General features: G+C 32.0%; 1 protein-coding gene across 1 annotated transcript; it reads right to left on the bottom strand.

Moving 5' to 3' along the window:
* Nucleotides 1-572: 572 nt before the first annotated feature.
* Nucleotides 573-2,908, bottom strand: LOC140431331 (uncharacterized). The gene is made up of 3 exons (XM_072519265.1): nucleotides 2,769-2,908; nucleotides 2,637-2,702; nucleotides 573-2,313 (listed from the first exon to the last, which is right to left on the bottom strand). Exons 1-3 carry the CDS (start codon nucleotides 2,844-2,846, stop codon nucleotides 1,666-1,668), a joined length of 792 nt encoding a protein of 263 aa, XP_072375366.1. The 5' UTR covers nucleotides 2,847-2,908; the 3' UTR covers nucleotides 573-1,665.
* Between the last annotated feature and the right edge of the window lie 12,219 nt (nucleotides 2,909-15,127).

Raw genomic sequence — 15,127 nt, forward strand, 5'->3', positions numbered from 1 at the left:
CAAATATTTTTAAAAAATTTAAACGCAGAATGAAAGATTACATTATTACCGAGGGCCGAAATCCCTTAGAATAAACAAAAAGTTTTTTTGAATGCAATATTTGAAATTAAAGATCACACTAAATTTTCTCTTTTTTTTTTACCCCTGTAACTTATTAAAATAAACATTATAGAAGTTTTCAGGGACTTTCGGCCCTCAGTAATAACGTATTTTTTCATTCTGCGTTTAAATTTTTCAAAAATACTTATTAGTTTTCTCAGGATTCGAAAAAAATGAATGCATTTAAAAAGCATTGTTCCGAAATTTTGCGCCTACGCTCTATAGTGTTATTAACTTTTAGTATTGGAACAACTGTACTGATTTTTAACAAATCTGGAATTTTTGATGATGTAAGAGAAGTATTTATAAAATTTAAGACAATGTGACCACAAGTTACAAAAAATTCTTTTACTATTTTGGAGTTTAGTATTCCATTAATATTACTCCTATTATCTAAAGACTTAACCATGACTGCCAAGTCACTCAGTGATAGTAACTGAAATTTATAAATACTGGGATACAAATTCTGATTTTAGCGTTTTCCACATAAGTCTAGAGTTATTTTTATACCTATCAACTTTATCAAAATAATATTGTTCTTTTTTTGCTTTTAACATATTAACTACCACATTTCTTGCTCTTTTAAAATCCTCCCATTTGGCATTTTCATCACTTATGTTAGCAGTCTTAAACCCTTTGTATAATTTGTCCCTAATTTTAATTTTACTATTAACATCATTATCAAACCATGGTATGTTACTTTTGATCTGACATGTTTGAATAGGTCCTATTTTATTTATGACAGAATGACTGTTTGATAAAATTTCATTGTAAATAGTATTGACATCAGTACAATCTAAATCCCAATTACAAGAAAGTAAATTCATTTGGATTTGATATATTTTTTCCTCGTTAAGACATCTGTAACATTTACTAGAGACATTAAAATTTTGAAAACTATTACTAAAACTGATCGATATTATTTAATGATTACTCAACTTGGGAGTTGAATGAACAAAACAGCTAACCAGATTATTATTGACAAGAATATAATCAATTAAGGTTTCACTAAAATTCGCAATTCTAGTAGGTTCAGTTACTAACTGCTTAATGCCACATTGTAAAAACATTGCTTTAATTTTCTGGGTGTAGAAGCTTGTACTTAAAAAATCTAAATTAAAATTACCAAGTATAGCATATACATATTTCAACATATATTTTTTATTCCTCAAAAGGAATAATTGGAGGACATATATTTATAAGTGCACAACACAAGAATACTATTTGGTCGAGTAAAGATTGTTCTTCCCATACATTTATTAATGTCATCGGAATAATTTGCTGAGTTATTCTAAATTTATTTCGGATCATTCCAATAATTCTTTCTACATGAATTCTGACATGTGCGATCGATCACTGTTTTTTCCAAGTCAACTGGATGCATTTGGGTTTTTCCCTTTGTAAATGCAGAAATTTTTACTGATACATGAAACAATTCCACAAATTCTTTGATTAGGAATCCCCTGTCAGCCATAATCACATCCCTGGCAGCAAATTGTTCAGAAAATCAGAGTTTTCAGTAATTACCTTATCTGAAACTCTTCCCCCCCAACCTTCACTTATAAATCATATGCTCCCCTGAGTTGTAATACCAATTAAATATTTTAAGGTATGAGACTGTTTATAGTTGCTCCAAGATTGGGCAGACGACAATAAATTAGAGGCAACTTGAATTTTCATTTCAAAACAATCTATTATAACTGTTGTTTTTTCATGGTCAGAATGTTTGAAACACTTAGGCATTGTTTTTAACAGTATTTCTCTCTCTGGCCACCTAACAAATCTTTTGAATCGAATGCACATAATTCCGATTATTTTTTTAAAGTAACTAGAGGCAGTTGTTGGGCTCACTCCAAATCTGTACCCAAGATCGTTAAAATCTGGATTTAATCTTAATTTTACTAAAGTTAGAAGAATCTGATCTTCTATCGATAGAATGATATTGGGATGACTGGGCACAAATGGTTTTATATAATTTATTACCACTATGAAAACTTTAAAATTCGACAAACCAGTATAATATCTGGTTTTCGTATCATTACCACAAAGATTTTTGAAATTAAGCGCTGTTTTGTTGTTTATATGATCTGTTTCTTCAATTATAGCTAATTTTAAGAAATATTCTGTTAATTTTTCCATAGTGATTTCAGTTTGGGTATTTTTATCACTGTTATTGTCTGGGGCAATAACTTCTTCGGGGTCTGTATGCCCTGCCTAAAAATTAGAAGTAATACGTAATATATTTAAAATAAATGATTGCCCAATTACAACTGAAATGATACTACGATTAGCAGTAGTAGAAAAAAAAAACAAGATTACAGTTAAGAAAAGAATCCCAAAATTGTATTTTATTTAAAACCTTGTAGATAGCAGAAATATGTATCAATTCAAAGAGATTTTTTGTCATCATAATATAAATATGTAAAAATTACCATTGTAATAAATAACATAGGTGTTCTTTCATTCTGTTGTTATAATATATGAGTAAAATACAATACCAGAATTAACACAATTCTTAGAAAAACAAAAATAGTTACCATTGACAGCAAATTATTGCCTTCCTGCTCTAAAACGTTCTCGGTATTCTCCTTGGCATTTTTAACCTAAATCATATATCATATAGGGAAAGTTAAGTATCAAGTTTGTTTCATAAAAATTAGTATACTGACCATTTGTTTTCTTATACTTCTCTTATATCTTTCTACTTTGCAACAATCAGCACGATGAGAGCTCGAAGGATATCCCATATTGATATTAGGTACCCAGTCAGGGTTTAGGACGTCTTCAAAAGAAGCAGGTTTACCTGCAAAAATATCTAGCTAAACCAACACAATGCTTTCAGTTTTATTCCCTCACCTGAGATAAAATGTTTTGAACAAACTCGAGAATTATTTAATTGGCGGTTTGTTAAATCAGTCCTTTTAAGTGCCTGGATCCATTTATCCCTTCTTTGCTGAACCAACCTTATGGTTTCCTCATCTTGCTGAAACCGTTTAAAAGGGACTGTCGGTATCCGAAAATACACCATAGGATTCCTTTTAGATATGTTAAGGCATCCCACAACAAAGCTAACCATTGGCATATTTGCTACCTAAAAATTGAACACATATTCACATTGAATTTAATTTAAAGACTATGTAAACAAACCTTTTAAACTAATTTTTCAGTTTCAAAACAGAAGTGTTTTTGAAAAAGTCTTAAGCTTAAATATTTTTGTCCGTTTTCCAATCACTGAACTGATAATTTAACTCACAATTTATATAATTAATTAAAAAAACCCGAAAACTTTCAATACGACTAAATAGTTTGTTTGCCCTCCGGACACCATATTGGATTTAATTTGACAGCTCGTTGGACTGCCCTATAAGGGAATACCTTATCCGCTAATAAAGTAATCCGTTATTTTTCTGTTAATGCGCACGAGCAGAATAACGTATAACGTTTAACGTTACTGAAATAAGGGGCTTAAAAACTCTCTAATAAGTCGAGCAGACTGTCAATTTCATCCTCTTCCTTTTGCAGTTTTTGGCCTCCGACACTCAGTTTTTTGGCCAATTTCTACCTTAATAGTATAAACACGATCAACGTGCGACGTTGCCTTATCTGACTGAAAACCTTTTAGAGGATTCCTCTAAAAAAATATATTTTAGCTGTCCTTTATATTTCTTTATAGAATGTCAATGTTACCTAAAACTTTAAGAGGACCGTTAACAGTTAAATTTTAGAGGCCTCTTAAATGTTTAACGGAAATGTTACAGAATACAGCCCCTTATTCGCTAAAAAAATAATCCGTTATTTCTCTGTTAATGCGCATGAGCAGAATAACGTATAACGTTACTGAAATATAGGGTTTAAAAACTCTGTATAAGGCAAGCAGCACATTGGGACGTAGGTGACATAGGCGACGCAGTACAGAATAGGTTGCACAGGTCAGAAGATATACGAGTCACGCAGTGTGAGCGCATATTTGGAAGAAGTCCTCTCAAAAATTTTGAGGTGCGAATATATTATATGAACATAGAAAGAGAATTTTATAATTTAAATAATGGCGTTATTTCTGGACAGTTCCGAATCAAAGTCAGACGCAGAATTTGAAGAAACAGTTTTATTATTCAACATGTCAAAGAGAAAAATATCATTTTGGAAATGCAACTATATGAAAAAGTGAAAAACTCATGGGAAATTTGCACTATCATCTGAATTCTCTGAGTCTTGTTAATTAAATTATTTTCGGTTAAGCAGAAAACAAGTTGATGAAGTACATAATATAATAAAAAACAGTAGTTATTCAGATGGTTGTAATGCCCAAAAACCAATGGAAACCAAAAACTAGCTGTTTTTAAGGTATTATTTTTATTAATTTTATGTTTTATTAAAACATACAAAAATATCATTTTAAACAATCATAATTCTATACTCTATAATTTTCCACAAAATTACGAATATTACCGGTATTAGAGGTTTGAGGAAATGTCTCAGCAGACAACCTGGGGGTGAGTGTAGTAGATGAATAATTACTTTAAACTATAGTATACTCTATACTTATATCTACTATAATAAATCTATACTGATTAACTTTACTACTTCACTTTCTAAACATTCCTTTGCGACTGTAAGATTTGTTTGTGAAGTAAAGACCTTTGTTTAAACCTCGGGCCCAATAAAGCGCACTTTACCATTATTTAACTATTTGATTTAACAGAACCAAATCTCGCAAGAATTTTTTGTTCATAATGTTTTATGAACTCAGTAGCACTTCTAGTGCTAAAATTTTGTTTAATTTTATTAACTGCAAATTGCAAACCCTTTACAACAATTATTACTTTTGATAGAGTAACATTTTTCTCTGCACTCATTTCGGTAGTTATCTGTTCAAATGGTTTTAAAACTTGACAACCATGTTGTCAAATGTTCAAATGGTTTTAATTGTAACCACTCCGATTCTGTAAGAAGTTATATCTCAATTTGTAAAACTCCCGTAGTCTCATTAAGAGGTTCTTGAATTTTCAAAAACCTTTCAAACATAAAAAAATGTAGAGTTCCAATTAGTTACTACGTCATTTTTTAATTTTAAAGGAGGTTGACCTTAGATTAAAGAAACCATAGATATAACGTTCAGGCAAGAAACAGATGCGCAAAGCCTGACAAATATTTCACGTTAGGACAAATGGGTGGGAGGAGTGACAGGTACGTATTCAGGACAATTTTGGAGTAATGAAATAACGGCGATTTAATTATTAAATAATTTATTTAAAACAATAACTAAAACTAATATGAGTTAATTTAAAGTAAAGTATTCGGAAGTTTTGCAGATATTAGTGATTATATATATATATATATATATATATATATATATATATATATATATATATATATATATATATATTATATGTCAATGGCGAAGTTAATAAGTTAATTAGGTTAGCAGCTGAAATGAAATGCTCTTTACAACGAGTTCGTTATATTTCGTTAAATTTCTTTAACATCTTCAGACGAAAAGCTATTTGAGGTTTGGAGGCCATGATGCTATACAAAAAAAAACCATGTTTAAAATTTTAGTGAATAAAAAACACATCGAGTTATTGGTATGTGTAGTGCAATTGAAGGCTTAATTCCCCATACAAATTAAGTGCATACTTTCCTGTGAGTCAGTACAATAAAATTCTGTTAAAAACATTCCTGTCCCATATCCGGGGCTATTCTACGCGAACGAAACATTGATGGTATTAGCAACCAGAAAATAGTGTCAATTTATTATACAGTATCCTCTTACTGACAGTCTTATCTAATAAATTTTTATTATAATGGTGTATTCTAACGTTGGTGTAAGTTAACACAATCATTTTAACTAAATTAGTAAAATGTGACGTTAAAAAGTTTTGTTCGGAGAAATGGATCTTGTTATTCTCAAAAAGCTTTTTATTTAAAAGATTATAAAATACTTGGTTATTTACAACACTTACATTTATTCTTTTACCTATGTTGATGTGATATTGTAAAACTTTTTCTGCAGTGCTACAAATTAAAACAACATCAGCTGAAGGGTAAGTTAATGCATTCCATTTATCTTTGTGATTAATGAAAGAATTCATAAAATCATTTCTGTCTCCACACAGGCTCTCAATACAGTTCTCGCATTTTAACTGGGCTGCAATTTTACGTACAACATACCCAGACATGTATGTTATTACCTCTTTTTTATATTCAGAAACATCTATACAAAATATAATTTCAGACAGATTATTGGTCTCGTCCAATGCGTCATCAAATTCATCAACCATTCTCTCCTTGCTACATGATTTATTGATTATTTCACAAGGCTTCATAATTGAAATCATTTCCAAAGGAATACAATTACCCATAAATGAATCTCTTAATTCAAGATGCAGCATCATTTTTTAATACGCGCTTTTAAATTATCTAACTGTTGGGTTATTGTTGTGACCCCCCATCGACCTAATCAACCCAAAGAATAATTCGACATGATCTTGACTCAGCTTGTATGTAGGAATGTATGCTAACAATTTTGTTTAAACTAATTCTTTATATAAATGTCTTAAACTTTTGATGCAAAACAAAAAACCAATAATACCCATTTTTCTCCTACTTTTACATACCAGTTTCATATCTATAAATGTAAGTGATTCCAAATAATCTGAGGTTTCCTTTAAGAAGTTTTCAATAGAAATGTAATTTTCTTCATTAATATGTTGCTTGTATTCCTTTTGGTAAATAGTTCTAGAATTAAATATATCAATAATTTATTAATAACTCGGATAAATTTAACAGTTGCTTTGGAGTTTTCAAATGTTTCTATTTGTAATCTTTGATTTAAAAATTCAATAGCATCAGCTACAGAATCGCTAAGTAGTTGTGTTGCTAATCTTACTTTCATTTTTTGATTTTTATATGTTACGTGCTCTTTTCTCAATTTATTAGCTAAATGAACACCCTCTTCTTGTTGAATTTCATTAAGTTTTACTACATAATTCCATTTTATAACTTCACCGTTGTCATCACCTAAAAATTATTTATCTCCCAAGGTATTGCGTAAAAGTTTAACCGTATGGCAAAGATAAAAAAATACAGCAATTTCACGACCTGATATAGGATCTAAAAAGGTAGATTTCAAATTTGTTATGTCGAAAATACATCCCAATTCTTTAGCCATTGTAACATTATTGGCTGCCCCGTCAAAAGTGACAGAAACTATTTGCATACCTGTTTCATGAATCAGACTTAAGCACTGAAGTAATAAATTCTTCTTTTGAACGCCTGTTAGACTGTCAGTTAGAAAATATCCTAGCGGTAGCTTCCACGAGTCATTAATACTAACTAACATGAAAACAAATGCGTCTTTAACAACTAAATTGCATTCAGTTTCAATGTCAACTCCAAAATCAACGTAGCCGTAATGTTTATTTCCATCCCACTGTATCTGTCGACGAATGGCCATCTCATCTATAGTTAAACTACACACAATCGTATGCTCTGATTTGTCAGCCTTTACTTTAAGTAATTCGAATACTTCGGCAGTAAATCCTGCGTCTCCATTTAAGTTTTGGTACCATCTAGAAATTGTTTTTGGGTGTGGAAGTGCTGAGTTCACAGTATCACGGACAAAACTGTAGGCTTTTGGGGAATAAAAATTTAACGTAAGTGCAAACGTTTTAAGGTCAGTTCCATATTTGCCTTGATTAAAAATTTGCCTTTTTAAAAATTCTTGAATTGGTCCAATTTGGCTTAAAATTTCTAAACTTTCATCTGACACTTTTCCTTTCAAACTATTGATTATTATATTTAACCTTGCAACCCTCTTCTTGTAATGCTGAAGACTTACTCTTAGCTATTTTATAGTTTTATTGGCTTTTTCTAAACGACCTTTCATTTTTCTTTTTCTTAGTGTAGTTTCCTACGACAATTATGAATAATTTAGATAGGTACTTACACACCACATAAATTCTAATTAAAACATGCTTTTTGCGTAAAATTAAAAAAAATATTTTTATTTTACAATTTTAATACCCTGTATATCTATTTATTTTTAAGTAGTAAAAACTTACTTTTTTTGATTTAGGTGAACTTGTTGGCGTTGTTTGTGTAATGTTAGCATAAAATTTACCTGTTTTTTAGGTTCCGATTGGTATGGATATCTAGATATTTCTACATTATGTTCTTCACGCATTGCAGTATTTTTTAAAATTGGTTGATTCTAAAAATATATAATAGTTTAAAGACTTCAATAAGTAATTTTTTTATTTTTTATTAACAAAATCGCATCAGCCAAATTGGCTATTAGCGAAACAATGATAGTGAACAATAATTTGTATTACATTTATAATGTTAGTTAAATAGCATTTAAAACGTTAATTGAGCTTAAGAAACTTTTTATGTTTGAAGTATTGTACTGTAGACCTAAAATATCACTAAGTTTGTTTGGTATATTGTACAACATGCGCTTTGGCGTTAGTGCTGGACATTTCTCTAATATATGTTTGGTGTTAATTTTTCATCACAGTTGTCACATCTTGGTTCTTGTTTGTTGGGGAACACGTAGCTATTAGTTAATCGCGTATGACCCAGTCGGAGTCGCGTTAATATTACCTGGTCTCTCCGACTTGTTGGTAATGTGGGCCAGGGTTTTATCGATTTTTTAACATCGCGTAGCTTGGCCGATGACACTTTCCACTTTTCTTCCCACATATATTGCACTTTATATTTAACCGCCGCTTTCACGTCCGCACTCGTAAATGTTTTAGTACACTCCGCACTATCACTACTTGCAGCTTCTTTTGCAGCATTGTCTGCCTGTTCATTTCCTGGGATTCCAATATGGGATGGTATCCAGAATAGTATAATCTTTTTTCCATTCAGTTGAGCGGTGTGGATTTCTTCTTTTATCTTGATGACTAAAGGATTACTTGGATAGACATATTGGATTGACTGTACGGAACTTAAAGAGTCCGTGAGTATATTATGATTGGTATTATTGGATGTGTTGACAGCAAGGGTGGCCTGGTATAGAGCATATAGTTCAGCAGAGTAAATGGAGTACTCTGAAGGGAGTTTATATTTATTTGTCGATGTTGGGGTTATGACTGCAGCACCAGTACCTTCATTTGATTTAGATGCGTCTGTGTATATATGTGTATAATCCTTGTAGTTGTGAAGCATATCGCTGAACGCAGATTTGATTAACTGTGGGTTTGTTGAATGTTTGTCGAAAGAAATGAGGCGGGTTAGGCACTGAGGGTTCTTTATTTGCCATGGAGGAATTGAGGACGATTGGGAGGAAAAGCATTCTGGGAACGTGTAGTTTATATATATATATATATATATATATATATATATATATATATATATATATATATATATATATATATATTCGGTTTTTTATAACGTCTTACGACGTTGTCCGACTCCCAAAAGCCACTGTACTCTGTCTTGAGTTAGGTCTTCGTCCAGATTTCGAGCGCTAATCGCTTTCTTAACTCCCAGGGTCCAGCTCTGTGGTGGTCTTCCTCGTTTCCTCTTCTCTGGGGGTTGCCACATCATCGTTTTTTAGGCAATCTTTCGTCCCCCATCCTCACATGCCCATACCATATGAGCTGTTTTCTCTCAATATCCTCAACTATAGTGCCCTCTATACCCATTTATTGTTTTATCGCTTCATTCCGTATTCTGTCGGCTCTTGATATTCTCATCGATCTTCTGATGGCATCCATTTCCGTGGCTTCGACCTTTTTCTTATATTTTTCGGTTATTCTCCATGTCTCAGCTCCATAAAGTAGGCTAATTTTAACCATTGTCTCATAGATGTTCCATTTTCTTTTCTTTGATATTTCTTTACTCCATAGAATTCCGTTCAAACATGCTATAGCTCTTCGTGCTTGTACAATTCGATGTTCTATTTCTCGTTCGTCTTTTCCACTACGGTCGAAGATGACGCCCAGGTATTTATATTCGTTGCATGGATTTATTTTTTGATTGTCATCGATATCGAGTTGTTCTGCTTCAGCTCCAATTGAGAGGTATTTTGTCTTTTCTAAATTGATATTTAATCCCCATTTCTGGTATTCATCAATTAGTTTTCTAAGCATGTATTCCATGTCATCTTTGTCATTTGAGATTACCACCTGATCATCTGCAAACTGTAAAGTATATATGTAATCCTGATCGTTCAATTGTATACCCATTCCTTTGACTTTCCTTTTCCATTGTTTCAGAGCTGCAGAGATATAAATCTTAAATAGAGTCGGAGAGATACAACATCCTTGTCTGAGACCCTTAGTAACTGCAAATTTTAGGTTACAAACTAAACGGTTAGGTAACCAAAAGGTTACAATAAAGGCATTTTGGAACGCAAACCGTGCAATCTTGTAGTGTATGTTCCTCAGCACATTTAGGACATCTTACTTTTCCCCTGCATTGTCTTTGAGAATGACCAAATCTCAAGCATTTGAAACATTGTTGGATAGGGGGAATGTAGGGTTCAACTGTTACCAAGTTCGAATAAATGATGATTTCTTTTGGACGAATTCTTCCATCAAAAAGTAGTTGTACAGTGCCTGTTGGAATGTATGTTACAGACCCATCTGTACTTACAACCCGTCTGTTTAGTCTTCTGGAAGAAATAATTTTCCCATTTTTGTATACAGAATCTTCAATTATATTTTCCATAGAGATATTCAAACTGACACCTCGAATTATGCCTCTTGAAGTTAACATTTTTTGAGGAATATAGGCTAAAAAACCTTTTTTAAGTAATTCTGTATCATTTAGGATAGTGTTTGCTTGTTTGGATGTATTAAACTGAACTCCGATTCTATTTATACCTTTTCTACTAATATCTTTGATACCAGTTGTACCCATTACATGAAAAATTTTACCAATATCCATAGGATGGATATTACCGGCTTTTCCTTTGTCACTCTCTATCATAACAAGAAAGGGACCGAAGTCAGTGTCTTTATACTCAACTTTTCTCCTACTGATATTTTCAATCCTAGAGGATAAATTATTTACTTCTGTTGTCCTGATCTGATCATGTTGAAATCTATTTTTTAATTCAAAAAGTTCCTTTTCAATTTGATTAATATTTTGTTTATGTCTAGGAGCTAACATGTGAGTAGATTTGAAAAAGTTTTGTGAGTCCAATGAAAGCAAAGCAAAAATCCCGCCGCCTTTATCCGGGGGGCCAGGAGTATTGACATCCATGCTTTACGATCTACTACTACTTATAAAATATAATGTAAACAAAACTTACAATAAAGTCCGTAGGATTTTCTTACTCACTATTAACTAAACTATATTGTTCAAAAACAAAATAACTTTATTTTAATTTCAATAACTTGATTAAAAATGAAAACACTCAATTTCCACCGATTAGATTACTTCCTCCTGTTCTAAGCTCAAAATGTTTCTTTTATTCTATTCCAAGACGATGTCAAAGACACTATCGATTAATCAAATTTAACACCCATACCATAAATAATATATAATTTCAATTAACTGTCAATAAATGTTAGCTGTTTTGTTTGATATAATATATATTTATATTATATTGAGCTACGTCCTCGTCGTTTTTGCCTCATATAGTGTAGAAGACTCAAGAGCAACACTTTATTTCATTGCATTTATATAATGATTAGGTCATTGTTCCATTTTAAATATATTTCAAATAGTAAATATAAACACTCCACAAAAATAAGATTAAGGGTTAAGGTTCAAGTTAGAATGTCAACAATGTCAAAATTCATCCGATTTTCGTGCAAAAGTTAAAATATTTTTAACTTCTTCCGATGACTTTTAATTTCGTACGAAAATCCCACCTGTCATTTTTCAACCAATGAAATTCGCTGAAATTTATATCGTATCATCGTACCGTCGGATATCGGACCTGTGAAAATCCACCTTAAGACAACAACAAACGTGAACTTAAACTCAGACGTGCAGACAACTGTCCATCAACTGTCAAATTTGACTTTGTCGTATGAGTGAAGTAAGCATTCTATCTTCCCCTCGCTTCGCCCACATAGTTACGAGACAACCTACTTAACATCTACTAACCTTGCTTCTTGACCATCAGAAACAGTTGTCATTCCTGTCATTGTTGGATCTTGTTGGTTCATGGTAAATAATGGCGAATAATGGCGGTGGCTGTTAAAAATAGGGCATATTTTAAATTGAAATTACATAAAAAAAGAACGTTTTCCAGAGAATAAAAATCATTGCACAATCATTAGAAACGAAGCAGAATTCATTGATATGAATTTCATCTCCGTAGACATCGTTCCGTCTTACTACACTAGTACCGAAAAAAAAACATGCTACCACATACTCAAATTAATATGACAAAACATAGATAAAAACAAATAGATGTTTAAAAATAACATAATTAACTACTATCTTCACAGTTTGAACAAAACTTTAATAAAGTTTTTAATATAGCATTTTTACATTCCCTTTGGTTTTTTGTTGGAAGACTCCTAATCTTACTTGCAACAAATTCACCAAATGTTGTCAAGGAGTCCTCACCAGAAGATTGGCTTACTTTTAAAATAGTCTTAGAGAGTTCTCTCAGTGGTTCTTCTGCTGGTTTCAGTTTTTGTCTTTTACTTGAAGACAAATAAATGTTTCCTTCATAAACTAATAAGCGTTTATTAACTCTTTTTGCTTGTGGGGTGTCTAATTCTACACTTTCCACATCACTAATGAACGTCTCTTAAAATTTATTTTCCTAAGTCATAGTTATGTCTTCATCATCCAACTAAAAAAGCAAAAGTAGGAAGTGATTAAGTGGTTTACCTACATCAGGTGACTAATTTTTTTTATTATTACTTATTATTCATATATTGTATTTTTGACTGTGATTATTTATTATACAGGTGATTATTACCTACATATTTACTTACATTTGCATTTATTTTAACACAGTTTCATTGTCACTTGTTTCTTCACTCATATTGCAATCATTTTCCCTAGCCATAAATTGATCCTGAAAAAACAAAAGATCCTCAAAACACCACAATGATATTTTTACCGAATCACGGCCTAGACTACTAGCTTACCTGCAGTATTTGGCCCTATATCATTTAGTTTCAAAGCAATTTCCGCCAAGCATTGCTGACGAGCACATTTTCTATAATAGTGAGGATGTTTCACATTATATAAATTGCTCATCTCTCTATATAAATCTATTAAAGCCGAAACTTGCTCCTGGCTCCAAGACATTTTAAACTATTTTTATTCACACAGCAAATAGCAAAATAGAAAAATAAACCCAAACCACACACTATCAACAAAAGAAAAATGAATTTCAAATTTCATGAATTTATAGGCTATGTCTAACTGTTGATTGTCATTTGTCTTTATGATCTTTTGCGACCAATTAAAATTAAAGTTTGGTCAAACTGACCTTGAAAAATAGAAGATCTTGTATTTTTAGAGGATTTAATCAAACTCAGGATGTGACGTCATGTGCTGTCAATTTTTTGGTTTGGTCAAACTAGCTTGATCAAATATTTGACCGTCTGACACGGACTTGTCCGTGTATTGGTAGTCCCTGAATTACTACATTATTTCTTCTTTTCTCGTTTTCAAGTCTTTCAATTCTCTCCATTGCTTGTTTAAGATCTTTCTTGATCTCTTGATTTTCTTTCCTGATTTGCGTATTTTCCTTTTTTCAGATCTTGAATTTCTGTTAGACACTTCTTTTGTTCTTGTTTTATTTCCTTCGATTCTGCTTCTATAAATCATTGCAAGCCTTGCATCATATCCATTATTTTTCCTGAGTTATCTTCATTTTTCTCTTTCATGTCTGGAGATCTTTTAGTTTTTGCGCACTTTCCAAAACCAAATGTTTGTGAGCCTTTCCTTCTTTTGCCCTCATCCGTGGTGTACTCGTCTTCACTACTCATTGCTTTCTAATTGTGCTCGTGATATTGGCTGCTCAGTTCAACTACCCAATCGCGTAAAAAGTAGACGCCGGTCAAACCGTCGTAAATCTTGCTTTTATCGATCGGTCTTCTATTAAGCTGCAGTTTTCTTCACAATAAATTGTATATTTCTGTTCTTTTTAAATTCTTTACTATATTTGCATTACGGCAACACCACTTTTCTACCGGTCAGAATCCCGAGGTCGAATTATTTCCTTTGCTCTTATCGCTAAATTAGACAACAGAAGCTGTTCGTATCGGAACAACTGATTGTGCTTATTATTGTTAGTAATTAGCCACTTACTGTCGGTTTATTTACACTACGATACGCGTTGATGTAAGAAAATAAGTATTATAAATAATAGTGTATTAAAACAACAAGAAGACTATCTGGGGGACTCTGAAGACTATCACCCATGCACTTTGTGTTAAATTTTTCACAACGCTGTACAATTAAAATATATTTACCTTCTACGTCCATTATTAATATTTTGGGTACTTATACAAAATCTGTAAAAATTACAGTAGTCAAAATTAGTGAGACTGAGTCGTTTGGTAAAATGTATCAACGTAACGCTCAGTCGCTCAATCACAAAATAAACCCAGAAATTAGAAGTTAATAAAAGAGGATGGAGATAAATGATATTGAATAATTCTCGGTTTTAATTACCACTAATGAATGATCGGTAAAGAGTACAGTTACCTTAGGTCCAGCTTGTTTAAAAAAAAATGAATACGACTCTGGAAACAATTTTAAAAATTCACCAATTCACAAATAATATTTTCTTACCATTTACTGGACATGCAGTCGACTCTCTAACCGGATATTGTAGATTTGTTTCTAATGCAGGAGGTAAAGGAGGCAAATACGACTCTGGAAACAATTTTAAAAATTCACATCGGAGATGTCGATTAAAATAATAATTTCTTACCATTTACTGGACATGCAGTCGACTCTCTAACCGGAGATTGTAGATTTGTTTCTAATGCAGGAGGCAAAGAACTAGAACTTGAAGTCGATGAGCAGGAACTACACGACGAGGATGAACTAGACGATGAGGAGGAACTAGATGATGAGACTGGAAACAGTG

This window comes from Diabrotica undecimpunctata, unplaced genomic scaffold (assembly GCF_040954645.1).
Source record: "Diabrotica undecimpunctata isolate CICGRU unplaced genomic scaffold, icDiaUnde3 ctg00000655.1, whole genome shotgun sequence".
Lineage (NCBI taxonomy): Eukaryota > Metazoa > Arthropoda > Insecta > Coleoptera > Chrysomelidae > Diabrotica > Diabrotica undecimpunctata.